We start from the raw sequence: 27,023 nt of genomic DNA on the forward strand, positions 1-27,023 counted from the left end.
TCACGCCCCCCCCATGGAGACAGTGCTGCCTGTGGGATCTGAGAACCTTTGCAGAGCTTAGCAGGTAGTGCTCCTCCCGCGCCCCCACGCAGACCCATCTGAAGAGCGCTCCATCCCATCCAACAGTTATCTGCATTGAAGCCATCCATCCTGCCTTTTACGTTCGTCTCCAGATAATGCACCTTTTCAACCAACACAGGGTCCTTGTTAACCACACAGAGAAAGCCAGCTCGATCTGTTCACCTTTGAATAGATAAAGCCTAAGAGGTATAGGGGTTGCATTTAACTTCCAAGTCCTAATCTTGACGCTTTCTTAGGGAAAACTTCTTCAACTGCCTGTCTTCAAGAGACTTTCAAAGCCCTCCCTCAAGTGATTGTTAAGTGATACTAGAAATACATTTGCCTGCATCTGGAGATGGTGGGTAAGTAGCCTATAATTTATCATTCTGCATTACAGAAAGCCTGGAGAATGTATTATAAAGAAGCGTTCGGCTTTCCTAGGTGGTACGTAAACCAGATTCCCAAATTCCCAAACCAGAGGAGCCCTGGGTCATTAGGAGCATCTGAACACCGACCGTGGAGGAACCACCGCATGTCCAGTCATTTCCGAGGACCTGCTGTCTCTAGTGTCATGGGGGGAAGTGCCCCACCAGCAGGCTCTTGTCTCCTCTCTGAGACAGAAGCAGTCAGTGGGAGAGAGGTCAACCGAGGCAGCGGGTGAGAACTCAGTCTCCGGAGTTACGCCAGCCTGAGTGTGAGCCCAGCTCCCCTCGACCAGCTCTGTAGCTCATGCTTACTGCTTAACCTTATTCACTGATGCAACAGGTACTCACTGAGTGTGTCCTCAGTGGCAGCCAGGGCTGTGGGTACTGAGACAAAGGAGGGAACCAACAGAACTACCTCATGGAGGTTCCATTTGTCTGCAAAAGGAAATGATTGGAGCCCCCAGCTCATAAGGCTGTTTAAGGATTACCACTCAGCATGGGACCTGGCTCACACTTGTTCCTATAAAAGTTAATAAAACAGTCTTGATTCTAGATTTTAGAAAGACTCAGGGCTGTTCATTTGTTTATGTTTCAAATCTTTCCAAACTGTGTTTTTCAGAATATCCTTGAATATTCAGAATATTCTTGAGGGTTTTCCCTTGATGGGGCCCAGCATGCCTGAGAAATAGTTTTTGGTGTTTCAGTCACGTGGGTGGGGACCGTGGCGTGAGGCAGGGCAACAGGGGAGTCTGTTGAACCCAGCCGTGCTCAGAATCTGCACAGGCGGCCTTGGCGCGACCCTCGCAGGGGCTCTGCATCCCAGTTTTATACGAAAGGGATTCTGCTGATATTTTACCTCTGGAGATTCTGCCGTCTAGAACACTATTGGAAAGTTTCAAAGGAAGCATTTAACCTGAATCCCGGATGTTGTGGCTCCATTCACTTCCTTTCCTCTTGCCCTCCTGGTCTCAGAGGTGGGGTTGAGTTGGCCGCCCCAGCCAAGAATCCTCGCTCCTGCCCAGGGCTGGGCCGCTGTGCTCTGCCGTGGGCCTCTCTGGGATGCACCAGAACCCAAGCCGTGTGCGGGCCCATCTCTCCTCGGGTACAGAATCACCGTGTCTCTGACAGCCAGTGGGCTGTGCTCTTCTCCCCTCCCAGAGAATCACGCTACCTTCCTTTGTCTTTTTATTGTTGTGGATCCATTTCCCAGTAGGGTCTGGGGTCCATTTCCTTGCTCCCAATTTTTGAGATGGGGTGAAACAAGAAGCAAGGTCAAATCTTATGGAACTGCCAATATCAAGTATTTTTGATCTAAGGGAAGCAAGCAAGGAAGGAAAGCTTGAAGAAGCTGCAGCTAGAATTCGGTAACTACTCATCTATTCTTCTCTTTAGCAGTAATTGTTATAGTTTATTGAATGCTTCTCTGTACCAAGCAGGGGGCTGAGCAAAGTTTAACATACATCATGTCACTTAATATCACAACAAGTGCAGGAAGTCCCTCCCCGACCCCTACCCATTCAACTATTCCCATTTTAAGGATGCAAACACTGAGGGTCAGAGTGGTCAAGAGGCTTGCCCAAGGTCCTTCAGCATTTGACCACAAAAGCCAGGCCTCCTCTGCCCTGTGAGAAGGAAGGGGTGCGAATCATTAGCATCAACAGCTTCCACCACCTTTTTGTAACGCTCTATTTTCATGATCATTAGAGTAATAGTGTTCAGTGTGGGAAATGTGAAAATTGTAGAGCATAGGATAAAAAAATGACATCAAATCAAAGATCAATTAACAGTTTGGAGTTTCTCTCACTCTGTTTTTCTGCTTTATTCCAGTTTTTAACAAATTTGGAAATGTCCTGTTTTTCTTGTTTCTCATACTGCCTTAAATAACAACTAATGCTATGTCATGAATGTTGCCCCACGTCATTAAAAATTCTCCAAAAACTTATTTGGTTGCACTATGTGGATACCTAAATATCGTACCATTAGTTGTTCAACTGTTTTCCTCTTGTTGGGAAATTAGTTCACAAAGTTTGCTGTCACATGATCTTTGTACAAAATCTCTACTTTTAAGCCCCAGTGGCAGCAGGCTTGTCATTTGGAGGTGATGACCCTCTGACAAGAAGGGTCAACATTTACAGTCTGGTGGTTTAGTCACGATGACCTCCATGGGGCGCTGAGTTGATACGTTGCACCCCCGGGAGCTGGCACAGCCGGGCCTGGGGTGTGAGTGCACAGGCCGCAGGCCACCGACAGGCCCAGGGACAGGACCTGCAGCTGCTGCCCTCCTGGGGCCGCTCTGGACTCGGCCCGGTGAGGCTTTCCCGGGGGCGCGTGGCTGCCGTCCTGCCCCTCTGAGAGCGCACCACTGGCGGCCACAGAGCCCGCTCACCCTGGCACCCACCGTGGCACCTGCCGTCACCTGGCGGGGCCCAGGCTGTGGACACGGCACTTCCTGCGGCCCCCAGGCCTCTGTCTGCCGTCTGCGGCTGACTTCCCACCCCGAGGAGCAGGCAGGACAGTGAGCACGACGCTTCCTGTTTCTCTTCCCTCCCTTCATTCCCCAAAGCTATTCTTATTTAATCAAACACAGTTGCCCACACAGAAAGCAAAGGAGGGGCCGACCACCTTACTGGGGCAGAGAGAAGGAGGAGGAGGAGGCAAAGCCCACCCCTGGGCCGCATGACCAGTGTTATCTCTGGCTGCAAGCTTTCTTCCCTAAAGTACAAGTTTCTTTCACACTTTAAAATACCTTATTGAACAAAGTTTATCGAACGTGTACTGTGTGCCAAGCACTGGGTTTAATGCCACGGAGAATGCAAACGGCCAAAGCTCATCTTAAATGAACGTTTCCCATAACTTTGCTCAGATTGGCCGCTTGTTCAAAACGTTAGGATACGGCCTATATTAATTTTCCTAGAGACTAGAAACTTCTGGCCCTTTACAATACAGTTCTGAAAGTCTTGGACTAAAGTCTCTAGCCATTTTTATTTTATTTTTCCCCTTTGTGCCAGAGTTTTCTGTTTCTTATTACCAAATTTAGCAAATAAAAACATAGGACACCCAGTGAAACGTGGATTTCAGATAAATAAACACGTTTTAGTATATTTCATGCAGTAGTGTAAGTCTGTCCCAAATATTGCCTGAGATGTACTTAGACAAAAAGTTATTTGTTGTTTATTTAAAATTCAAATTTAACTGGGTGTCCTATATTTTATCTGGCAATTCTATTCCTATTGAACAGGAAATCACCATTATCAGCGTCTGCAAGAGCTCCTCAGCCGGCGCACGTACTCCTCACACCATCTCTACAGTGTAGGAACCACATTCACAGTTCCATGCAAGGAAACGGAAGCTTCTAGAAACCAGGTGACTCACAAAGCCAGGAAGCAGTAGGGACGGCGTTCAAACCTGGGTTTGTCTGAAACCAAAGCCCATGTTGCTTTCTCTGGACTAGAACTACTCACAATGGAAGCATGGACTGGTTCTGGAATATTCCACCACCACCTGTGCTTCCACAGAATATCTGATTTCCAGCTGAAAGAGTGACTCATGTAAAAAGGAGGTGGTTGGGAAAGGGAACTTTTCTCTTCTCCACGTAGTTTTTAGAAGAAGCATTCTTCCTCCGGATCCCTGGAGCAGGTGGCCACTGCCTCCACCTCGGGAAAGTTGGATCGGCGCTGTTTCTCCAAGCGGGTGGACCGTTTTGGCGGAAGTTTGTGGTAAAACACTGCCCTCTTCTGGACTTCTGGGCATCCTGCAATGGGGTGTCTACAGAGGATTCTCAGAAGAACAAAAGTGCACCTGGGTTACATGCCCAGAGACACAGTGAAAAGCTGCTCCTACTGTTCATCAGGCGTACGCCTTACTCTTCGGACTGACTCCTCAGAATGGAAGCAGAAAGACATTTTGGAACTGGCTGAACAATGATTTCCTATCCTTTCTTTTTTTCTTTTTTGAGGAAGATTAGCCCTGAACTAACTGCTGCCAATCCTCCTCTCCTCCTTGTGGAGGAAGACTGGCCCTGAGCTAACATCCGTGCCCATCTTCCTCCACTCTCATCCTTTTTTACGGAGGTGGCTGAGTTCTGTGGACAGAAGTAGGTAAAAATCTTTAACCACAGGACAGACTTTGAGTAATCGAAGTAATACACCTAAACCATCAGACGCAAAGAGCTCCAACGAACCCTGAATAGCAAGAACTTCGCATGTATAAGATGGATAGAGAAAGAACAGAGTGACTGGAGGTCGGCATTTGCGTTTTGGAGTCGAGTAGACTTCATTTGGTTCCCTTCTCTTCCATTTATAAGCTATGTGACAGGCAAGTTATGAAACACTTTGAGCCTCAGTTTCTTCATCTGTAAAATCATAATTATAAAAGTGGCAGCTTAAGTGAAATAAGCCAGAGAAAGACAAGCACTGCATGGTTTTGCTTACACGTGGAATCTAAAAAGTTAAAAAAAGAACAAAACAACAACCCTTCGAAACAGAGAGTAGAAAAGTGGTTTCCAGGGGCTGGGGATGAGGGAAATAGGGAGAGGTTGGTGAAGTACGAACTTTCAGCTATGAGATGAGTAAGGATCTAATGTAAAACATAGTGACCACAGTTGATAACACTGTATTGTATAATTGAAAACAAAGCAGCAGCTAACGTAGGACAGGTAGGAAAATGAAACGCAATAGCACCCAGTAATACCTCAGCGCGTAGCCAGCAGTCAGACTCGACAGCTGTGAACTGGCATTTCACTATTCTGCCTGCCCCGGTGATTAATTGTATAGAATCGGCTATTTTAAATTGGGAAGCACAGAAGGCAACAATGTCGCAATATAAAAACAGTTTCTTTTTCCGGAGCGTCTCACTTTATTTTTACCGAAGTTTTGGCTAACAGCAAAGGTTTAACAAATCAAATATTTCTCTAAATTATCCAAATTTTAGAGCTGTATACGTTTTCAACTAAATCAATGATATCTCTGCAAAGATGTGGAAGAGGAACTTCAGGAATATACGAACCTAGGAAATGCACGGCAAAGATAATATGTACTTTGTTTTGTCTAATTTAAAAATATGTCGGCATACTAAAATATCAAAAGATGAAAGCATCAAAACATCCCATCACAAATGATTAGGAAGATCCAGCTTTCTAAAATACTATCAAGTATCAGAAAGTCACTATACACTTCATCTTTTGGCACCACCACTATCGGAAGTGACACACAGCGCTGAGCTGTGCACGGTTCCCTGTGTCTGCCTTCTCCCCTGCAACCACACAGAAAGAAGGGTCCCGTAAGGGCACAAGGAAGAAGAACCGGGGCTGTCAATGCTTACGTTAACTTTGCTAGCAACGTATTATAAAACACAAATTTGAGGCCATGATATACCTTTAATTGCCTGACAAGTGAATTAATTCAGACTCAGCTATTAAAAATATCTGATCATTTCAAAAAATGGGCAGAGGATATGAACAGACATTTTTCCAAAGAAGATACACAGATGGCCAATAAGCACCTGAAAAGATGTTCAGCATCACTGATCATCAGGGAAAATGCAAATCAAAACTACACTAAGATACCACCTTACACCTGGTAAAACGGCTATAATCACTAAGACTAAAAAATAGCTAATGTTGGAGAGGGTGTGGAGAAAAGGGAACCCTCATCCACTGCTGGTGGGAACGCAAACTGGTGCAGCCAGTTACAACATTCACTAAGGTGGGGGAGACGCCATGCCCTCACGGGCCAGGACTTGGCGATGCGCCACCCCTGGAACCACAAAGTGAGGTCAAAGGCATACAAACTACATGGGCTGAGAGCTTAAGGGTGGTTGCTGAACGACAAATTTCAGTGCTGACACCAAAAGGGGAAGTTGATACTGGGCACGCTTTAACTGGTGTGGTGGAGACAAAATAAAAATACCCAAAAACCCAAAGTAGATTCAAGCATGTTTCAAGGAGGAACCACGTGGATTTGATAATGTGAACAGGAGAAAGCAGTCAAAAATGACTGAGCCATATATTCATTGACTCACCTAAGGCCAGAGATAGCAAAAAAAAAAAATCCGAGGAAGGGTTTATACTGTTTGACTTAGAGCCAGGACCCTTCTGGGAACCAATTTGGAATATAGACTAATTAGGTTATTGTATTAGCCAGGGTTCTCAGGAGAAATGGAAGCAATAGGATGTGCATATATATGCAGTGAGAAAGATGTATTTAAAGGAACTGGCTCACGTGATTGTGGGGGCTGGCCAGTCCGAAATCGGCAGGCAGTCTGGGGACCTAGGGAACAGTAGATGTTGCAGCTCAAGTCTCAAGAGTCTGGAGGCAGAATTCCTTCTTCCTTGGGGTGGGTCAGTCTTTGTAAGGTCTTCAACTAACTGGATGGGGCCCACTCCCGTTACAGAAGGTAATCTGCTTCACTCAAAGTCTGCTGATTGAAATGTGAACCACATCTGAAAAATACCTTCCCAGCCACATCTAGAATAATGTTGGATCAAACTGAATACGATGGCCTAGCTGATGTGACACAAAACCGACCATCACAGTTACCCACTTGAGTTGTGAGTGATCCCCACATGGGGCCAGGAGGGAGCTGGCCTTCCAGCGCTCAGGCCAAACCCTAGTCCAATTAAATCAAATCTCCGGAGTGAGGCCCAGGTAAACACATATTTTGATGTTTCACAGGTTATCCCCGTGCACATCCAAGGTTGAGAACCACCGAGCAGAGCAGTGGTTCCTCAAGCATGGTTTCCAGACAGGCCACTTCATCCTCGTCTGCAAATGTGCAGGAAATGCCAGTGCTCGGCCCTGCTGAGACCTACTGGCTCAGAAACCCTGGGCTGGCCCTGGCCTGGCAGGCAGCTGGGGCTGTAACAAGGCTCCCAGTGATTCTGATGCAGGCTCGAATATGCCAACCACTGGTCTGGAGTTCTCCAGCGATACAGACTGACACAGGTGGGGGCGTAACATGACTCCTGCACTCCCTTTTCTCTTAACTGGAAGGGCAGGTGGGTTAGGAAGGCTCTCTGGGTGATACAATTCACTCCTCGTTAAGGTTTTCTTAAGTAATGGAGTGTTTGTTGCAAGGAGACACACGAAAGTAAGAGGGATCTTGATTGTGTGGCCAGACTTCATTGAGACTGGGCATTTTCAAGATGCCCACGGCTGTACCCATCCGACAGCGGCTCTGGCAGGTCCGTGGCAGCTTCCTGGCTTGTCGCCTCCCAAGAGTTTAGGTGTAGAAGCTAGTGCTCCAAATAATGCCTCAGCTCTTATGTCTTTTCTCCTCTCCTTAGACAAACTGCTGCGTTCTTGCTCCTTTATCTTCGGTTTAAATTCCGGGGAGAATCCGAATGGCTCAATTAATCACTTTTGTCATTTGGGTGGTATTTCCTTAATATTTGCCTAGCCTAGAAGCCCTACTGGCCAATTTGAAGACTGGCTTTCCTTGGGTCAGGTTGACCACCCTACATCAGTAGGGACTGGGGAAAACGAGACACAGCGTGTTAAGAATCTTGTAGGGCCATTTCCCTCAGAAAGTCTGAGGAGCCTCCTAACATGGGCTGTGGGTGACACACAGCGGGCAGCTTGGTCTGTTCCAGATGCTTAGCTGGCCTCTGACCTTGAAGTCTACTTGTAGCTCTTTGACACAAAAAGACATCAAGGAGAAATTAAGGATTTGTTCAACTGTACCTCTTGGGGATGAGTTGGAAACTTACTGGAAAACTTTGGAAAGGTTTCCCTTTTGATATTTTCTATAGGAAAATCTTCTTGTGGCTGAATTTAGGAACGCCATGAGCTGTACTATCTTGGAAAAAAATAATGAGCCTTATTTGCATGCACCAGATCGTAGGGCCTATATTTTACGTAGAAATTCTCTTTGCATAGTCTCATTCATTAAGCCATAAATGACTAGAAGCTTGATGGTATTTTTTAAAACCTCATTTACCAAAAAGAAAAAGAAACAGCTCAAGTGATAGTTTTCTCCAGATCATTTCAGATCAGCACTCCAGGCTCTTTTAATAACTGATCTGATTTCACTATGCTGAGTGGAATTAACAACAGGAAAAGTTCAACCCACATCCAAAGGCTAACTTGCCTTTGGGGAAGGCACAGGGTTATCTGAAAACCTTACTGATGCCACAGTTCACTGAACACCCTCGAATCATTTTTCCCCTCAATGCCAAAATTAAATTTGTACTTTATCTAGACTCTTGTAGGGTCTTCTATTTATTTACAGGGTACCAGGATTGCCTCTATTGGTTATCTTATGTCACCAAATAACCAATTTATTTCTAAAATAACTATAAATACTATCTTGAAGTCCAAATCATAAATTTGAGGTACCAGAAGATATTGAAAACCAAAATGTAATTTGGATTTATCAAATTATTCAATGTAACCGATTCTTGCTAACAAAGGGACGTCTACATTTTGAACTGTTCAGGTCTGCTTTTCAAGTCCATACTTTTTTTTTTTTTTTTTTTACTGACTGTCCTGGTTTTCCTGGGACTGAGGTTTTCAGGACATGGGATTTTCAGTTTCACTTATTTATTTTACTGAGGTAACATTGGTTTAGAGCGTTATATAAATTTCAGGTGTACATCATTATATGTAGATTCCTGCGTCGATTCCATCATGTTCACCATCAAATGCTAATTACCATCCATCACCACACACATATGGGCCTAATCACCCCTTTCAACCTCCTCCCGCCCCGCTGGGCCCTGGCAACCACCAATCCAATCTGTCTCTATGTGTTTGTTGTTTTTATATTCCACCTATGACATCATTCAGTATTAGACTTTCTCCCTCTGTAAAGTCCGTAGTTTTCAAACTTGATTTTAGATAAGCTTTTTCTCAATAAGGCAAATACCCTGCACCCTAAGCTAATGCCTCATTTTTATTTCATTAAAATGTGCCCTCACCTCAAAATGTGCCTCTGAAAAGAAGTAAAAAAAAGTATCATCCAGCATGCTTATGATAAAAACCATGAGCCTGACAGTTTTGTGTTTTCAGGTACTAGCCATCGAAATTGAGTTTTGGAAATTTTAGCAATGTTTGCAAACATTTTATTTGTAAGAAGTCCATTTATTTAAAAACCACAGTCTAGGAAGATTATGGTGACTCTAATAAAGCATATTTGTCTGCCTGCAGTGATGTGAAATGAGAAAACTGAAGTTTCTAATTACAAAGTGTTTCACAAAGAAATCACTCCCTCACAGTTTCTTGGGGAAGAATATTAATATATTAATACATTTAGTAGTGCCACTTCACAGGGCTGGAGTTCAGAATTTTCGAATTGCATGTAAAGATGTAGTGCTACCAACCCAACCGAGTTAACAACCTGCTTCATCTGGTAAATTTCCATTATCTTCTAGAAGTTAAATTGTCTTGGTAAAACAAGTCAATCCTCACAACTGTGCCATTACAGATAATTTACAAGCTGGGTATATACTCTACAGAAGTCTACTATGCCTTTCAAATAAAGTGTTCAATGAACTGTCTGATGATTTTTAAAAAATGGATAAAAGCATCATTTTTCCAAGTCTCTCCATTTCACAAAAATAAATGAAAAGAAACCCAGAAGTGCCTACATAGTTTTGTATCCGCACTCAGATTCTTAAAAAATAAAACCTAACGTGGTTGACTACTGCTGGGCAAGAGCTAAGGATGCTAGAGAGAAGCCATTCTACTTTGAAGGTTTTTCAAATATCCCACTTCAATGTAGTTACTGGTGTTCAGAGTTTAATTTAGAAGTGAAGAGATTAAGTGGTAAGTACCAACAGCAGAGTTTATTTTCAAGAAAACACCAGCAGATGTCAGCAAAAACTAAGTCAGTGTCACATGCATCTGTACAAGGATGTTAAGCCATTTCTAGCAGTGTAACCCCAAGGAAATAAAAAATCTCTCATTATCCAAGCTTAGTGCATCTAAGACACCTCCGCTTTCTCCATTGTTACTCGAACTGTAATTACCTTTTCGGTGGTGGAAGGGGTAGGAATGAGAGGCCACAGTGGGATCTGATTTTTCAGGGTAGCAACAGCTCTTTCAAAGTGAATTACTCTGTTCAACAGAACCCATTTACACCACCAACCAACATTACAACAAACCAAACTATAGACAGCCATCCTGGCTTTAAAAAAAAAAAAATCAACTGGTTTACAGAATATTTCACCTCACCCAGGCACTCCAGTACATGCGCAGGAGTTCCGAACATAGAGTATTTGTCAGTAAATGTCTGAGCATGGGGTATTTGTGACTAAATGAAGGTATTTTTGCTGGAGAGATAATTCATAGTTTTCACCAGCTTCTCACAGGAGTCTTTGACGTCCAGAAAGGACCATGGTAGAATTTAGTAAAGTTATATTCTATTAATAAACCAGTCTATATATGTATGTGTGTATGTTTCAAAATACATCTGCTAAAAATCCGTTCATCGAATCCACGCCAGGAAGCAGTTGCAGAAGACCATTAAGGCTACAGAACAGCTTGTTAGAACTAGACATGATATTTTAAAAACAGAAGAATCTTGTGTATAATATTCCAAAGGTAAGTAGTTATTTTCTTATATTTGCAAAAGACAAATAGGAAAAAGATCTCGTGGGATACCATTTATTTTATTCAAATATATACATGCATTTTACTTTAGCATTTGTGACCAACAGTGTGCGAGACCAATGCTTGTGCCCTTACATCGACTTCTCCACTGGTAGGACCCAATACAGCAGAAGTTAAGCGTTTATTTAACTTTTATTTTTGCTTTTTAGATTAATAGCATTCTAAAACAATTTATCCACCTTGCATCATACTTTTGCAAAATATAAATTGTATTCTAAATTTCTGTAATTTTGTATTAAAAACACTAAGTGGACTTGTGATATAACTTTTCCAAAACACAGCTTTATTACAGCCTACTCTAAATCAGATATACCTTTCTCTGTAAACATTCTGCATGCTCATTAAAAATTTGATCTCCTAAATAAGCATAATGAACAAATATTAGCAAAATTGTTCTTCAAGAAATTATCCCTTGAAAAACTTAATTACTACCATCTTTCAAAACTAAGAGAAATGAGCCAGCTCTGATGTGCTCTCACCAGTTTAGTGGCCTGAGTTTGTTTCCCAGGCGCAGAACCACACCACCCATCTGTCAGTGGCTGTGCAGTGACAGTGGCTCACACACAAGAACTAGGATTTACAACGAGGCTATACAACCATGCACTGGGGCTTTGGGGAGGGGTAAAAAGAAGAGCAAGACTGGCAACAGATGTTCGCTCAGGGCCAATCTTTCCTGCGAAGAAACAAAAAAGACAACAGAGAAATGTTCTAAGGAATGCTGAACTACAACAATTTGAATTTTAAAGCCATTTATTCCATTGAAAAGATATTCCTGTTTTAAACAAAAGAATCTAAGATTTTAATTTGTCCCTGTGAAGAGACTAAGCAATATACTAAATCATACTCAGAAGCAACAGCAATGATGGTAGCAATGGCAAGTGAAAAGGTCCAATGATCCTGGAAGTTCAGGTAAAACTGGAGTCTGTGTTTGTATCCTCTGTAACAAAATACTTCCTTAATTCAGAAAAAAAAAATCTAGCATTTGATTTAAGTATATAAGGCTAAAATAGGGGCCGGCCCCATGGCCGAGTGGTTAAGTTCATGCGCTCTGCTTCAGTGGCCCAGGGTTTCACTGGTTTGGATCCTGGGTGCGGACATGGCACCGCTCATCAGGCCACACTGAGGCAGCATCCCACATAGCACAGCCAAGAGGCTCATGACTAGAATACACAATTATCTACTGGGGGGCTGTGGGAAGAAGAATGAAAAAAAAAAAAAAAAGAAGATTGGCAATAGTTGTTAGCTCAAGTGCCAATCCTTAAAAAAATCTAAAATATTCTTTTTGCTAGTGCTCTGTTGAAACACATGGATCAAAAAATTGATTAACTGTACTTCTGATAACGTCAGTGAACGATTATAACTTAAAAATGACATTTAATTTCATGTTGAAAATGGCATTCCGTCAAAGCAGAACCAGTCATTTTAAACAGACACCAAAATGCACAGGAATAAAAATCAACCTCTACTGGGCAATTTAATCAAATCAGCTCTATAAATTCAGTTTCAATGGCTACAAAATATTTCCAATTGTTGAAAGTTCAGTTGATTAAACTCTATTCAGGGAAAACAAAGCCCCAGTTGAGTGGCAATGTCCTAGGTGATGAAAGATTTTAAACAGAGCGACAGGGAGCTGTCTTAAATAAGAGAAGAAGCGATCATTCGGCCCCACCCTCCTAACGGCACCCGTACAAACTCCAACGTCAAGATTCAACTTCCAGATAACTGATACTGTCTCAGCTACTGCTTCTCAACCTTTTAAAAAAAATTTATTCCTCCCATAAGGAGCTTTATTTAGTCCTTTTAATCCTAATCAACACTTTATAAAATTTCAGTATCACAGATACAATGTATATCTGTGTATGTATTGTGTGTATATCTGTGCTTTATATAGAGAAAGAGTAAGATTTTTACCACCAAGAACAAATTTTCACCAAGAATACATGTTAGAAACAATGAAAAAGGTTTACAGTATTGAAATATTTATTTTTGAAGAGTAAGTGGGGAGAATTGATATATTTTAGCGCTTTGATATGTAGATTATCCCCAAAATAGTTTAACACTCAACCACTTAGTTGCGTCAAAATTAATTTTCCCGGAAGTGGGTACTGTTCTCAGCCACAGGCCATCCTTCCTTACAGGGCAGCGTGCGACCACAAAAATGGCCATTCACAGCAATCTTAACCTTCAATGGGGAAAATTATGATTGTTCTGTGAGTTTTAAAAATCTGTCCAAATATTAAAAACTCTTATTGTCAGTTATAAATGTAAAAGAAACTGAAAAAATTGTAAAAGGTATTTTAGGACAACATAACTTAAAACATTAGAATCACTGAGAATTTGGAGTGCTATCTCATTGTAAAAAGCTAATCAAGACTAGTTTGAACAGCACTTGCCTTCTGTTTTGGTGAAATAACCTACAATGCATAGCGTCTTTTCTGTACCATGGCCAACTGTCATGCTCCTTTATCTCTGGATGAGCTTCCACCAAGGCCTGCGACATTTCTGCGACCCCTCTAATGTGGGGGTCTCACCCTCACGGCCTCTGGGACATGCTCACCCTTTTCATCACCACCACTCCCCTCCTTCCGCTGGTGAGTCTGCCTTCCCTGAGCCCCCTGCTGCCCTGCCAGGGCCTCTAGGACAGCAGGGCCAAAGCCCCATGTCAGCGATTTCTTCCGCACCTCCAGTTTTGGTCAAATCTCCCTTCTGGCGCTATCATTTTTCATTTCTTTGCTGCACTTTCATATTTCTTGGCCAGGTTTTATCTACTTTTGTAAAATGTCACATGGGTGACAAAGAGACAACACACTCTGTGCTTTGCTGTCTGGGAATACGCTGAGTAGCAGAGGTGCGGCCCATCACCGGCAGAGTCTGAGAGGAGGACGGGACTGGTCCCGGTCCTGAAGCACATCTGCTACTCACACAGTGACCGGCACACGGAAGAGCCCGCAGGGGGTTTGCACGTCACGTAATTACAGTCCATACACTGTGGTGGCTGAGACTCGAACTGTGCTCTCAGGGCACTGGTGTCATTTACCTAAATCACTGCCATCGAGACTTGTGGACGGGGAACTGTGCAAACTGAGGAATGCCTAGAGCCTACTTTTTACATTGACCCTGACAGGCTTAGGGCTGACTGCTGAGGAAGGGCCCACCTGAATTCACATCCAATAATGAAGGCTAAAGCCCCCAAACGCAATGAACGCACGCTGAGACATGCAGCGTCTTCGAATTTCTGTCACTGGGCAATCAACTTCAAAATGTAGCTGAGAATGGAAGAATTTTAGAACCAGAGAAGGGCCTGCAAAGATCCGTAACTTGATGCCACAGATTAGCCAGCGTGTTTGTTATGAATGATCTCCCCTCCTTCAATCTCGATCTGCTCATACAGCCACTTGCGGTCGCAGCGACACTCGGCGCCGCACTTGGTGGAGCCGCAGGCGGGACAGGCGTAGAAGCAGCCAAGGCAGTCCTCGTCCAGGCAGTCGCAGAGGTCCATGCCGCTGAGGATCAGCAGGCCCTGGCCGTCGTAGACTTTGCTCTTCGCTGGTATCACCTGTCTGGACAGCAAGATACAAGTGAGCCGCACCTCAAAAGTACACCATTTCCAAACCAAAGACGAGGTAATGAAAGCAATTTAAGGAGACGAAGTGTTTTGAATGAAGGCTGAAGTCCTGCCAAACGGCTATGTAACTTCCAGACACAAGGCTGCTCTAGTTAGGATGACACACGTGCCACGTGGGCAGACAGAGCCCTCACTGAAGCGCCGAGACCAACCCGGGAAGCAGGGTCTGCTCTCGGGTCCACTCGGAAGCGCGCTCAGCTGAGGCTGGCTGGTCAGTATGCCGCGTTTCATGGGCGGTCAGTCTCTTCACTGCTTTGTGAACAGTTTTATTTTGAGGACGGTATACCACCCTATTGATTTTTATATTGTAATCAATCTGTCTCTTGTTCTTTAATGGACTCTAGCAAATCTGGCCTAAAAATACTTGAATGACTCAATGGAATAAATGACAGATGGAATAAATGGCATATCTAGAATATTCTGAATGATTACACTAGGCTTTGTCAGTTTACATTTTACAAATGGTCAATTTAAAATGTCATATTCTAAACAATTTAGTTTCCTCGTTCATTCTGTTGACTGTACCATAACTGTTTCTATTTCATACATGTAAAAAATAAAAAGCAACCCCGCATTCTAATAACCCTCACTTTTTAGCTGTCAAAGAGCAGAGACACACCAATTACATAGTATTGATGCTTTTCAAAAAAGTGAATTACTTTAATTCTAAGTATTAAATTTTAATTTTCATGCCAAAAGTTATTTTCTTGTTCACTTTACTGATACTTTCTTAGAAACAAATTTTTAGAGTTCAAAGGGATGCCTTAATTTCATGAGGCCCTCAGAGGTTTTACCAATTTCAGATTATCCAATTTAAAATATTTACCCAGAAAATTCAACACGTCAGAGAAAGATGGGCAAAGGAGACATGAAGCAACAAGTCAGCGTGTGCCTTACGTAATCCAGGGCCTACCTGTCTGAGCCAGCGGGCGCATTCTTTGTAAGCCTTCTTTTCTCTCTTTTACCAGTTTCTGGAGCAAACTCCGTTTGCTTTCCTGGGTTTGCAAACTGTAACGACCTCAAAGCTTTAGCAGTTCTTCCCTGAATAAAGGTAAACAAAAATTTATCAACTCAATCAGACCATAGGTAGATTAATATTTCACTGAATGTGAATCCAGACTATTCCTTAACCTGGAAGACAGTCTGGAACTCACAAAACAGAAAAAAAAGGTTCTAGAGCACAAGTGCAACGAAACTTACAGGGTCTGGACCAAACTCAAAGCGTACGGGTCAACTTCCCTACACCACTTTCATGATCTAGGTTCAGTCTCTGGCACGTTGGGAGGGGGACGCGTGGAAACAGCCAACATGGCGAGGAAGCAGAAAAGCCGCATCCACCCGCTGGCATGCGACTGAGGTTCCCAACAGTGGCCCTGAGTCCTTAAGAAAACGTTCTAATATTATTACGTATGTTTTTAAAAACAGAAGTAATATGGTTCCAAGTTCTGAAAGAGTATTACAATCTTTTAAAAAGCTTTGGTAGGGGCCAGCCTGGTGGCACAGTGGTTAAGTTTGCATGTTCCGCTTCGGCGGCCTGGGGTTAACTGGTTCGAATCCGGGTGCGGACATGGCACCGCTTGGCACGCCATGCTGTGGCAGGTGACCTACATATAAAGTAGAGGAAGATGGGCATGGATGTTAGCTCAGGGCCAATCTTCCTCAGCAAAAAGAGGGGGATTGGCAGCAGATGTTAGCTCAGGGCTAATCTGCAAAAGAAAAAAAAAAGCTTTGGTAAAATAAAGTTTTGATGGTTAAGGATTTAAGTTCGTTACTTGGGGGAGAAAACTTTATGTGATACATTTCATGAGAGCAACAGATAAATAAAGTGAAAAAGACATCTACAGTGACAGAAGCAAGCACCTTGGGGACCTCAAGGTAACTCTGGACCCTGAGATCTGCCTCTGAGGGGAGAGCAAAAGGAAAGCACTATATGGGGCCAACCCACAGGCCATGTGGTTAAAGTTCCATGTGCTCTGCTTCGGCGGCCCTGCTTCAAAGGTTTGGATCCTGGGAGCTGACCTACTCCACTTAGCCATGCTGTGGGGGTGACCCACATACAAAATAGAGTAAAACTGGCATAGCTGTTAGCTCATAGCTAGTCTTCTTCAAGCCAAAAAAAGAGGACTGCCAACAGATGTTAGCTCAGGGCGAATCTTCCTCACATACACACAAAAAAAGAAAAGCACTACATATAATTAGTATTTTAATTAGGTTTATTAATATAATGAAAAGGAGAAAATCAAGAAAAATATCCCAGCAGCAAGAATTATAAATCAGTTATAAACAAAAGTTTTGAGAAGTGCTCCTATGACACACTTGCCCTTATTCTACACCAAAGACAGCATTATGAAATCTTCAGCTGTTCTGATACGGTTACATAATCTGACTGACACTCTGTGAATACGAAAGAGTTATAAAATATTTAATACTTACAATGTAACAATGCCTGCTTTTTGACCACAAGGAGGCCTAAAATTAGCCTTGACCATACCAAGCAAGAATTCAGAGCTAGAAGCAAAGGAAGCTCATGAGCATCTTAAAAACCCCAACAAGCATGGGACAGTGCCAAAGAAGAAAGAAAGGCTGAAATAGTTACTGCAAGTCGCTTCTCCGACGTTCCTTTTAAATCACTAATTTTCAAGTTCTTCATAAAAAGGGAAATTGATCCTGCTTTATAGACCGTAGCTGGCTGGCATGTCCCACTGAGTTACTTTGGTATCAGAAGAGAAACTAAGACAGTTAAGTCCCGGCTTTGCCAGAACATTGTAAAGGTTACTCTTACTGTCTTAGCACTAGGATTCGTAGCTCAAGAGTCTCAGGCATATTATGTTACTCCTTTCCCAAACCTATCTTCTTTATTATCCAATCTGGGTATATGGAAATATTTAGAAAGACCATTTATTTTCACTTCCCTAACTTTATCTTTACTGCATGCTAATTAGTATAATAAAGAATAAAGTAGATGTGATTTCCTTATAGCTAAACAACCCCACACTGCAGAAATAACACAGCAAAAAAAATGACTACTCTACATACGTCTGAGTCAGGCTTTCTCCTTTGCCGGTCTTCAGAGTCGACATCCACACTTCCGTTGATTATCTGTGTGCACTTCGGACAGAGCTTCCAACCGGGCACAAGCTGTCTACCAAATTTCGCACTCAGAAAAGTGGCATCATCTAAGTCAATTACATGCAAATTCTTTTTGGCTAGTTTTTTGTGGATGTTAAATGGGTCACAACATGACTTCTGCAAATCCTCAAATCTGTCAATGTAGATTTTTGCATGATGGAAGCAAATTGTATTGTTCCCAGAAAGTGTCATTCCAGTTCTAAGCTGAAGTAAAAGCATATCATTTGACGACAATTCCTGCAAAGTCTTGAAACCTGTGTGACGAGTATAGTAGGTTTTATGGCACTCATTCGTGGTACGGAGCTGGACTCCCACGGAACACGGATCCATCATTTTTGATTCTAGCCAACTTCTGCTTGATTTGGTCTTGAGAGCTCTCTGTTAGGTCATATGCTGGTCGCCCTAGAGAAAGAGCAGAGTCAGATTTGAGCTGCACTTTTTATCTGGGAAACTGAAAAACCACTTGATAAAATTCAGTGCCTGTTTAAAAGAAAGAAAACCCTTAGCAAGCAAGGAATAGAAAAGTATTTACCAAAAGCCTAGAATAAACGTTATGAAATTTAATCCTAGAACATTAGAAGCATTCTCTTAATGCTAGAATTCTACAAGAACACCTGCTACCAAAATAAACATGGAAATATATCATGGGGAGTCTGACTACAGTAATATGCCAACACTCCAGGAATTTATTTATGAGTTCAATTCTACTCCAATCAAAATCCCCCCAGGCATTCCCACCACTCCCCTCGGAGGCTAGCAAGCTGGTTTACGTGGAAGAGTAAAGGTCCAAGAAAACCAAGATAATCTTGGGAAAAAACCAGATATTTATTTTCTATAAAGCTATTAGTATTAAAACAGCGTGGTATTGGTATAACATGGACAAACAGATCCATGAAAAGATGGGGGCTCGGTGTGTAACGTGTTGTTATAAATCAATGGGTGTTACACATTAATGGGAAAAGGATTTAATGAAAGATGCTTGGATACCAGCTAACCATATGGAAAAGGACAGAATATGATCTCTTTCTCACAAAGACTCAATTCCAGAAGGAGCAAAGAACTAAAATGAAAAAACCCATAAAAATGTTTACAAGAACACATAGAAGAGTGTGAGACAGGGACGGAGAAGAATTTCTCAGACAGGAAAGCACATATCAAAGGAAAAGACGGATTCATTTGATTATACGGCAAAATTAAACATTTCTGTATAACTCTAGAGAAAAAAGAGCACACTTGAAGGCTGTTGTTAGGATTATTATCCCAAATATATGCAAAAAATCCTGACTTCTACAAATCAGCTAGAAAATGACAAAGAACCCATTAGAAAACTAAATCAATATAAACAGGCAATTCACCGAGGAAGCGAACAAAAAAGCCAATAAACAGATCAAAGATGTTCAACCCCACAGTTATCAGGAAAATGTAAATTAAATATCATTTCTCAGACATTTTCTCAAAAATTAAAAAAATCTGATAACCTAGTACTGGCTAAAATGTGGCCAACTCTTAACATGCTTCTTATGTATTGGTAGGAATGCAAATTGTTGCAACTCCTTTAGAATGTCTTTGGCAATTTCTCTCAAAAGTGAAGAAGTGCACACCCTAGAACCTTGCACTTTCAGTTCTAGGTGTCTGTGCTAGAGAAATTATGTCCCATACGAGCACAAGTCATACGCAAGGACTTCCAGCAAACACTGCTTTTTTCTAACTTTTAGGATCATTAGCCCTTAGCTAACATCCACGCCCATCTTTCTCTACTTTATACGTGGGATTCCTGTCACAGCATGGCTTGACAAGTGGTGCGTAGGTCTGCACCTGGGATCTGAACCTGCAAACCCTGGGTCATGGAAGTGGAGTGCACGAACTTAACTGCTGCACTATCAGGCTGGCCCCAGCATTCACTGCTTTTGACAGTAAAAAACTGGAAATAACCTAATTGTAAAGGATAAGAAATTGTGGGTTACTCATTCAGGGGACTCCTACAGGACAGCTAAGATGAATTAAACTGTGTGAATTATATGTATTAACATGGATAAATCTCAAAGACAATCTTAGGTGAAAAAAGTTGCAAAAGGATAAATAGTATATCATTTATGGAAAAAAACCCACAGAATAGTATCTAGTCTATGGATGAAAATACGAATACATACTAAAATCTACATGAGAGTAAGAAATCCCAATGTGCGTCTGCCTCTGAGGAGGAAGGCACTTTTTTGGGAGATATTTACAGAAGATAAGGCTTGGTGGCATGTACACAAGCGTTTCATTACTTTCCATACTTCCTATTTGGAATTTTTCATGATTAAATATTTCTGAAAACAAACACAAAAACTTAGTTGAATTCTTAACAGGAGATTAAAAAAACTGCAATCACTAGGAGAAAAACTGCTGTTGAAAACAGACGTGGACCATTGAAATCTGGTGGTGGCAAGGTATTAAAAAATCTAGGATTCCGCAATCTTGAAAGGGTTTTTACAAGTTTTGCTCTACGTTTAAAAACTGGTTAGAAATCTAAGGCGCTTTCTGAGGTGTTTTCTGCAGAGAGAAACTGTCAACAGTAGAATCATATGCAAAGACAAGACTCTGGTCTCACATAACAAAAAATGATGAATAAATACATATATTTATGTTTAATTAACATACTAAGTTAAAAAAGTTGAAAAAATACAATTTAAAGTGTAAAAAAAGGACATTTTAATGTAAAATTTTTAAAGCTGATTAAAACAGAGTATATTTATCTTCTTTTATTCTATATTAATCAACTTTTAAAACTTAACTGCCAAGTATAGGTCCCAGTCGCATCACATAAAATGGTCTGTATGATACAAATAATTACATTTCTTTAAACAGAAAAGTGGGTTAAAATGAATTAGGGAGTGAAGAAAGAGGAAGCCAGAGATACGGTTACACCACACCACCAGCTATGCTGCGCTGCACCGTAGCAGACACGGGATGCACATCTGGCTCTGACCTTTCTTTTGTTTCTTTTTCTTTTTTCTTTTTTTTTTTTTAAAGATTTTATTTTTTCCTTTTTCTCCCCAAAGCCCCCCAGTACATAGTTGCATATTCTTCATTGTGGGTCCTTCTAGTTGTGGCATGTGGGACGCCGCCTCAGCGTGGTCTGATGAGCAGTGTCATGTCTGCGCCCAGGATTCGAACCAACGAAACACTGGGCCGCCTGCAGCGGAGCGCGCGAACCTAACCGCTCGGCCACGGGGCCAGCCCCTGGCTCTGACCTTTCTTAACAGTCAGTACGAAGAAGGAAACCCGATGAGCATCGTCTAGCACCTTAGGGAAACTGCTAATGCTTAGTGTCTCATTAAGCCACAGATTCCTTCGATTTGTAGGTAACTGTCACCAGTTTGAAGCCACTCATCTATAATAGGGTAGGACATAAAACTAGCTCTTAGCAGTCAAAGACTCGAGCCACCCTGACCATATTTGATAGGAAAAGTATTTTCTGACTCAGGAAACTTATTTTGGAAATCCTGTCTGTCCACAGTAACATTTTTACCCATTAGGGAACTCTTTCCCCTGGCTACGGGGCCTTCTGTTCCTTTATTTTCCTTCAATTTTGGCTAAATTACTACACAGCTCACAAGAGTTTATTAGCAGACTCTGCAAGTTGTGCCGCTGAAGTTGAATACCTCCTTCTAAGTGATCTTAGACTCTCTTGGAAACACAACTGATTAACTCCTATTAAACCAATTTTCCTGGTAAGTATTTGCTTGGACATCTTCCACAACAGTATCAATTCTTTTATTAACCTTAAACTACGATGGACCTGGACTCTTAGCTGGAGAGCGTAGAGCTGAATTTTTTTCTTCAAGAGAGCCATGCCCCTATCAGTCTTTGAAAACATCCCCTTCTGGTAAACAGTGGCCTCCAAACATTTGGAGTTCCTGTACACTTTTGAGTACTATAATTTTGGGAGGAACACTTGAAGGAATTAAGCTGCCTGCACACTTATACTATTTTCTAAGCAGCCATCCCTCAGGTGTCAGTGTGAAGTTAGAATTATTTGCTCCTGGAGTCGCCAGGTAAAATACAGGATGCCCAGTTACATTTGAATTTTAGATAAGGTACAAAATAATTTTCATTTTAATTATGTGCCAAATATTGCTAGAAAGCAATTCACTGTTTGTCTGAAATTCAGATGTAACTGGGCATGCTGTATTTCTATTTCTAATTCTCACCACCTCATTTACGTTACACTTTTGGGCATCTTCCAGTAAGCAGATAGCTTTCTTCGGTGCCAGTGTCACATGCTCCCCCTCACCTGCTATTAAAGGAAGCCTGAGCTCCCTGTGACCAAATGGCAGGACCTGCTCCGTTTAAAATGAACCTATCCTGTCCGACAGGAGAGAAACTGCCAGTTACAGTAGAAACTAAATTTACACACTGATTAACACTCAACGGCACCCTGGTCGCAGTCACTCGAGTGAAACGTCGTGGTCACAGCGTGCACACGTGCGGACGCGGTTTCCCGCCGCAAGTCTGGGCCGGTCGGCTCCCCACCCGCGAGGCTGCGGCGCAGGCGGGCGGCTCCGGGGCACAGCACTTCCGGCAGCAATCCTGCAAGGCGACCGCCGGCCTCCTAAAAATGACACCCTCCAGCTGCTCCTCCCCTTTGTCCCTCCCAATGTCCTCCTTTCTGTCCTCCTCCCGGAAGCTCCAATTCTGCTGGAAAGCCTTTGGATCTGTTTCCTAGCAACTGTTTCCTCCGGTCACTTTCGCCCGTGTCCTGGCAATGTGGCACACGATATTGACTTACTTTCTTGCAGCAGCAGTCCGGCAGCTTCGTGTTGCTCCCTGAACCTGATGCACGGTGCTACATTCTTCTGTAATCACCATCTGACACCTTCTCTAATTAGCCGCCAGAAATGCACTACCACTTACTGTCCAGGGACCAGTGCTGGCAGGAGCTGGGAACTTGCTCGAAATGCAGTGTCTTGGCCTGGGCTCCAGACCCACTGAATAAGAATCTGCATTTGAAAAAAGATCCCCAGGTAATTCATAAGCACACTGCAGTTTGAGATGCACTGCTTCAGGCAATTCAATCAAAAAAATATATTTACTACACATCTATATTTATACTGCATATCAAAAAGAGTAAGAAAAACACACACGCAGACCTGTACTTGCCTTCTAGGAAGCCTGACGCTGGGGAAGATGACCAGGGAGGGCAGCTGTAGATCTGATCCAACAGGCACAGAGAGCAACACCTGCTCCGAGGGGAGACGGCACTGCTGACAGCACAGCCTTCAGGGTTCTCCTGCTCTGATTGCAGGGGGCTCTGAATCTTTCTGTGCCTTTGAGCTACTTTACAACCAACTAGCATTGACGACTGACAGCGGCGCAGGACAACTCTCGTGCCCCCTGTAAACTCCTCCCGGTAGGGGTTCAGCTGATGCCTGGCCTCACTGGGAAGACAGTTTGCCTCCATTTGCTCATTTATTTCACTATTGGAGATCGACAACTGAGTCTGTTTCTGATTGTCATTTGAACTGGTTAAAACAGCATAATTTTATATCTGCGTGAAAGTCATGACTTTACTTGTCCCTATTTTTGTGGAAAATTGTCTTTTAACACAGGAAAAGATTAATTTGCTCCAGCCAGTCACTTTGACTTGTATAATCCCTCGTATTCCTTATAGAAGAAAAAAAAATTCTGCTTCTTATGGGATAATATACATAAAACACGTAAATGTGTTCATTTAGAGCTGATTAAGTTAGATTAGTCCCCTTCCCCCTGGGCCCTCAACCCTTTTAGGAAACTTTTACTACGGTACAGCTGAAATCCTGGTCTTAAAAAAAAAAAAAAAGTACTTAAACTTTCAAACTACACCTAGTGATGTAGGATTTACAAGTACTAACAATTATTTAATTCCTGCATGAGTCAACGGGTCACCTAAGGCCTTCTGGTACAGATGTCTGGATGAATTTTATTTGTATATTTCATAATTTTCCATTTGAAATAGCAAAAATGCCTTTTGACAAGTTGACTTTGACCTGAGACTGTGCATCCGGTTCTTCAAGAGCCATAGTTAAGGAAATCCTCTTACTCTTCTCCATATGGTTCTATAAGACTCAAAAATGCCCCTTGTTTGCCTATTACCTGGACAAAGACCCTCCAAATTCCCATTCTTTGCCTCATTTATGACTTTAAGAATGATAGCTGAGCTGCTTGTCCCCACTGAACAATCGAAACAAAGCTGCTTGTTAAGCACTTCAAGTTTCCCTCCTTCCTGAGGTCCCCGAGCCTTGGCCTCCCCTCAGCCAGAACCGTCACACATGCCCTCTGGAGAACAGGCTGGCCAGGGCAAGACATTCTGGAACCTGCACTCCCATCAAGCAGTTCTGTCCTGGCGCTGCTTACTCCTTCCTGGAGACGCCGGGGGATCCTCCGGTTAGACTGCTCTCCGGTGCGGCAGCCCCTTCTCCGCTGTGCAGTAACTCTTGCAAATAAAGTCTCTCCTTACTAACTGTGGGTTTGTTTTTTATTTGACATTTTCTTTAAAAAGCCCTGCATTTTGGACTGTTTCTTGCCTTAGGATTGTCAACACTTGAGCGCCTAGATACAGGACATTTTGCGATTCTAGGATTAACATGTAACAATTTTACAGCACTCCCAGAAGAGTTGAGAAAGAATGAAATAAGTGTAGAGTAGACTTTTCGGAACCCTTTTACTTCCTTAGGTAGTAAACGAAAGCATCTGCTCCTCACAGGTCTTGAACATTGCCAGTGAAGGGAATAAGCTTTAAGTATTATCTCCTGCTACCCATCACCAAACTATAAGGCAGGCAGGCGAGACGGACTGAAGACTGAGCGAAATCCAGCAAGGCCATGATGCTGGCAGGCCTTCCTAATAACACAAGTCCAGGATATTACCCCAGGGCGCGTGCAGGACTTAAGGCAGGACACCCACCCCTGCTGCCAGTAACAAAACAATAGCAGAGGGAGGTGGGGATTAAAAAGGGAACTCATTTTTTTCCTTCCCAAAATTTTTAGGAGCGATGTGGCAATATATGCTCCAATATGTCGATTTCTCTTAATACAGCTTTTTAGTTTGTTACCAGTCTCCTAATTAGTGAGGAAAAAAAGCATGAAGAGGAAATTTAACCAAACAAGACATTTACGGAATTTTTAGGCCAACTTATAAGAATCTTTCCCTTTCATGAAAAATGCCTTGGGGCGGGGGTGGAGTATAAGGTCTTATGATTTATAAGGCATTTTCTCAGGTTCTATCTTACTTAACGAAAATAAAATAATTTCATCTACCCCTAGTATGTGAATCAGCAGCTTTAATCATGGCACACACACACAGGTCATGCCTCTGGCCACTTTCCGTGCCCATTAAATTAAACTCCAAACGCTAACTACCTACGCTGTGTGTGAATGGGCACTAAGGGAAGGCAGAAAGAGCCAAGAGGAGACAGTCTCGATCCTTAAGATCCAGGCCCAGCAAGAAACGAAAAGAGAATTTAAAACAAGAATACAGTCCACAGGGCCACTTCAACATTTCGTTCCACGGCCTGCGGTTAGCAAGAGTTGGGTCCAGCGCCCAGCACAATCGTGGCCTCACCCACAACAGCTCCGAAGGGAGAACTGTCCCCCGTTTATAGAGAAGGAAACCGAGGCTTAGAGCTCCAGCTACCACACCTAGCCCGTGCCTGATACCACACTCAAGGATTCGCTGAATGAATTAAAACACAAAACCTAACTTTACTTCCTATGAAGAATCCCTCTTAAATCGCCCTAAGGATTTACTCCAGGCTCGCCCAATGCTCGCCCTCGGATTCCCTAAGGCTTTGTGCCGTGTGCCCTCAGGGCATTTCCGAACAATTCAGCAAACCTTCCAGGCTTCTACAACCCAGCTGCAAACTGTCTCTCTTCCTCTGTAGAGAAGGGAAGAGGCATTTCAACGAAGACAGGTGTTTCCAGGCCACCAGGAATGACCAAAAGCTTCGCTCATTCTACCTCATTCTGCACGTGGCCCAAGCTGTCACAACACCTGTCAACACGAGGTCTGCACAGTAAGTGACTGCGCACCCGAACTGGAAGCGTCTGCTCAAAACACGTGCCCGCCTTCCCGGGAAACAGTCTGCACCCAGGGACCGGCGGTCCCCGCCCCAAAGGCCGCAGGCTCCAGGGCGGACGCGGCACCCGCGAGGCTCGCGCCTCCGTCCTTCCAGCGTCCTCCCCGCGCGGGCACCGCTGCCCTACCCTCCAAGACAGGCCGGAGCCGCCGTCCCCTCCGGCTGGGCCTCCCCCGCACTGCGCCAGGGGCCGGTGCTCGGCGTCTGCACCCTCGGGGGACCCAACCGGCCCTCGGCCCGCGAGCTCAGCGCTGGAGGGCAGGCGCGACTCGAGGCTCGCTCTGGACCCGGACACAGACTCCGCGGCCGGCCGCGTCCCGGTGTCACCGGCCCGGGCGCGGCCGCAGCTCCCCGGGCTCCCGCCACCAGACCCCGGCCTGCCGGTCCCCGCGTCCCCAGCCCCACACAGTGCTGAGCCCCCGCGATCGCGGGTGCGGGCCCGGCCTCCCGCCTCAGGCCGCAGCGATCCGGTCAGAGGCAGGGAAACCGCGAGGCGGCGGGAGCCCCGCTCGGCGCGACAGGCCCACCACAGCCCCGGGCCCGGCCTCCACAGCCACGACCCGACCGCGCCGGGCCCGCCCGGAGGGCCGCGCACCGCAGGGAACAGCCGGGGACCCGCACACGCCCCCGCCCAGCTCCGGGACCGCCGACACCTCCTGCCCCCCGCCCAGAACCCGCCGGCCCCCTACCTGCGCGGCGCTCCCCTCGCCGGCGTCGGCAGCTCGGCGACCCGGCGGCCGACTTCCGCTCCTCCCCACCACCACTGAGGGCACGGCGGGAGAGGCTAGAGGGGCCCAGGGCCACCACAGAGAGGCCCGGGGAAGCCTAGAGCGGAGCCGCAGCGTCCGGACGGAAGGGGCGGGGCCCCGCGGACATCCCTGACGCCGAGAGATGACGTTGCTCAGAGGCCGCCAGGGGAGGCCGTCTGCCCCGTGGCCGGAGTGGAGGTTGGGCTGTGCGCCCGCGCGTGTGGGTTTTTTGTCCTCGCCCCGCCGTCCTGAGCGCGGGTGGCAGCCGGCGGCCCCCGCGACCGGGCCCACGTCGAAGGCCTCAGTGTGCTCCCCGGGCGAGAGAGGCGG

At 44.2% G+C, this 27,023-nt stretch overlaps 1 protein-coding gene across 2 annotated transcripts; it reads right to left on the reverse strand.

Annotated features, from left to right (window-relative positions):
* Positions 1–11,072: 11,072 nt before the first annotated feature.
* ARL14EP (ADP ribosylation factor like GTPase 14 effector protein) lies at positions 11,073–26,760 on the reverse strand. 2 transcript variants are annotated; one of them, XM_046686072.1, is made up of 5 exons: positions 26,634–26,738; positions 22,621–22,831; positions 17,754–18,248; positions 15,631–15,758; positions 11,073–14,652 (listed from the first exon to the last, which is right to left on the reverse strand). In XM_046686072.1, exons 3-5 carry the CDS (start codon positions 18,177–18,179, stop codon positions 14,424–14,426), a joined length of 783 nt encoding a protein of 260 aa, XP_046542028.1. In that variant the 5' UTR covers positions 18,180–18,248; positions 22,621–22,831; positions 26,634–26,738; the 3' UTR covers positions 11,073–14,423. The 2 variants fall into 2 exon arrangements, with proteins under 2 accessions (XP_046542028.1, XP_046542029.1); XM_046686073.1 differs by lacking the exon at positions 22,621–22,831 and having other exon boundaries at positions 26,634–26,760.
* Positions 26,761–27,023: the final 263 nt, after the last annotated feature.

This window comes from Equus quagga, chromosome 14, assembly GCF_021613505.1.
Source record: "Equus quagga isolate Etosha38 chromosome 14, UCLA_HA_Equagga_1.0, whole genome shotgun sequence".
NCBI classification, from domain to species: Eukaryota; Metazoa; Chordata; class Mammalia; order Perissodactyla; family Equidae; genus Equus; species Equus quagga.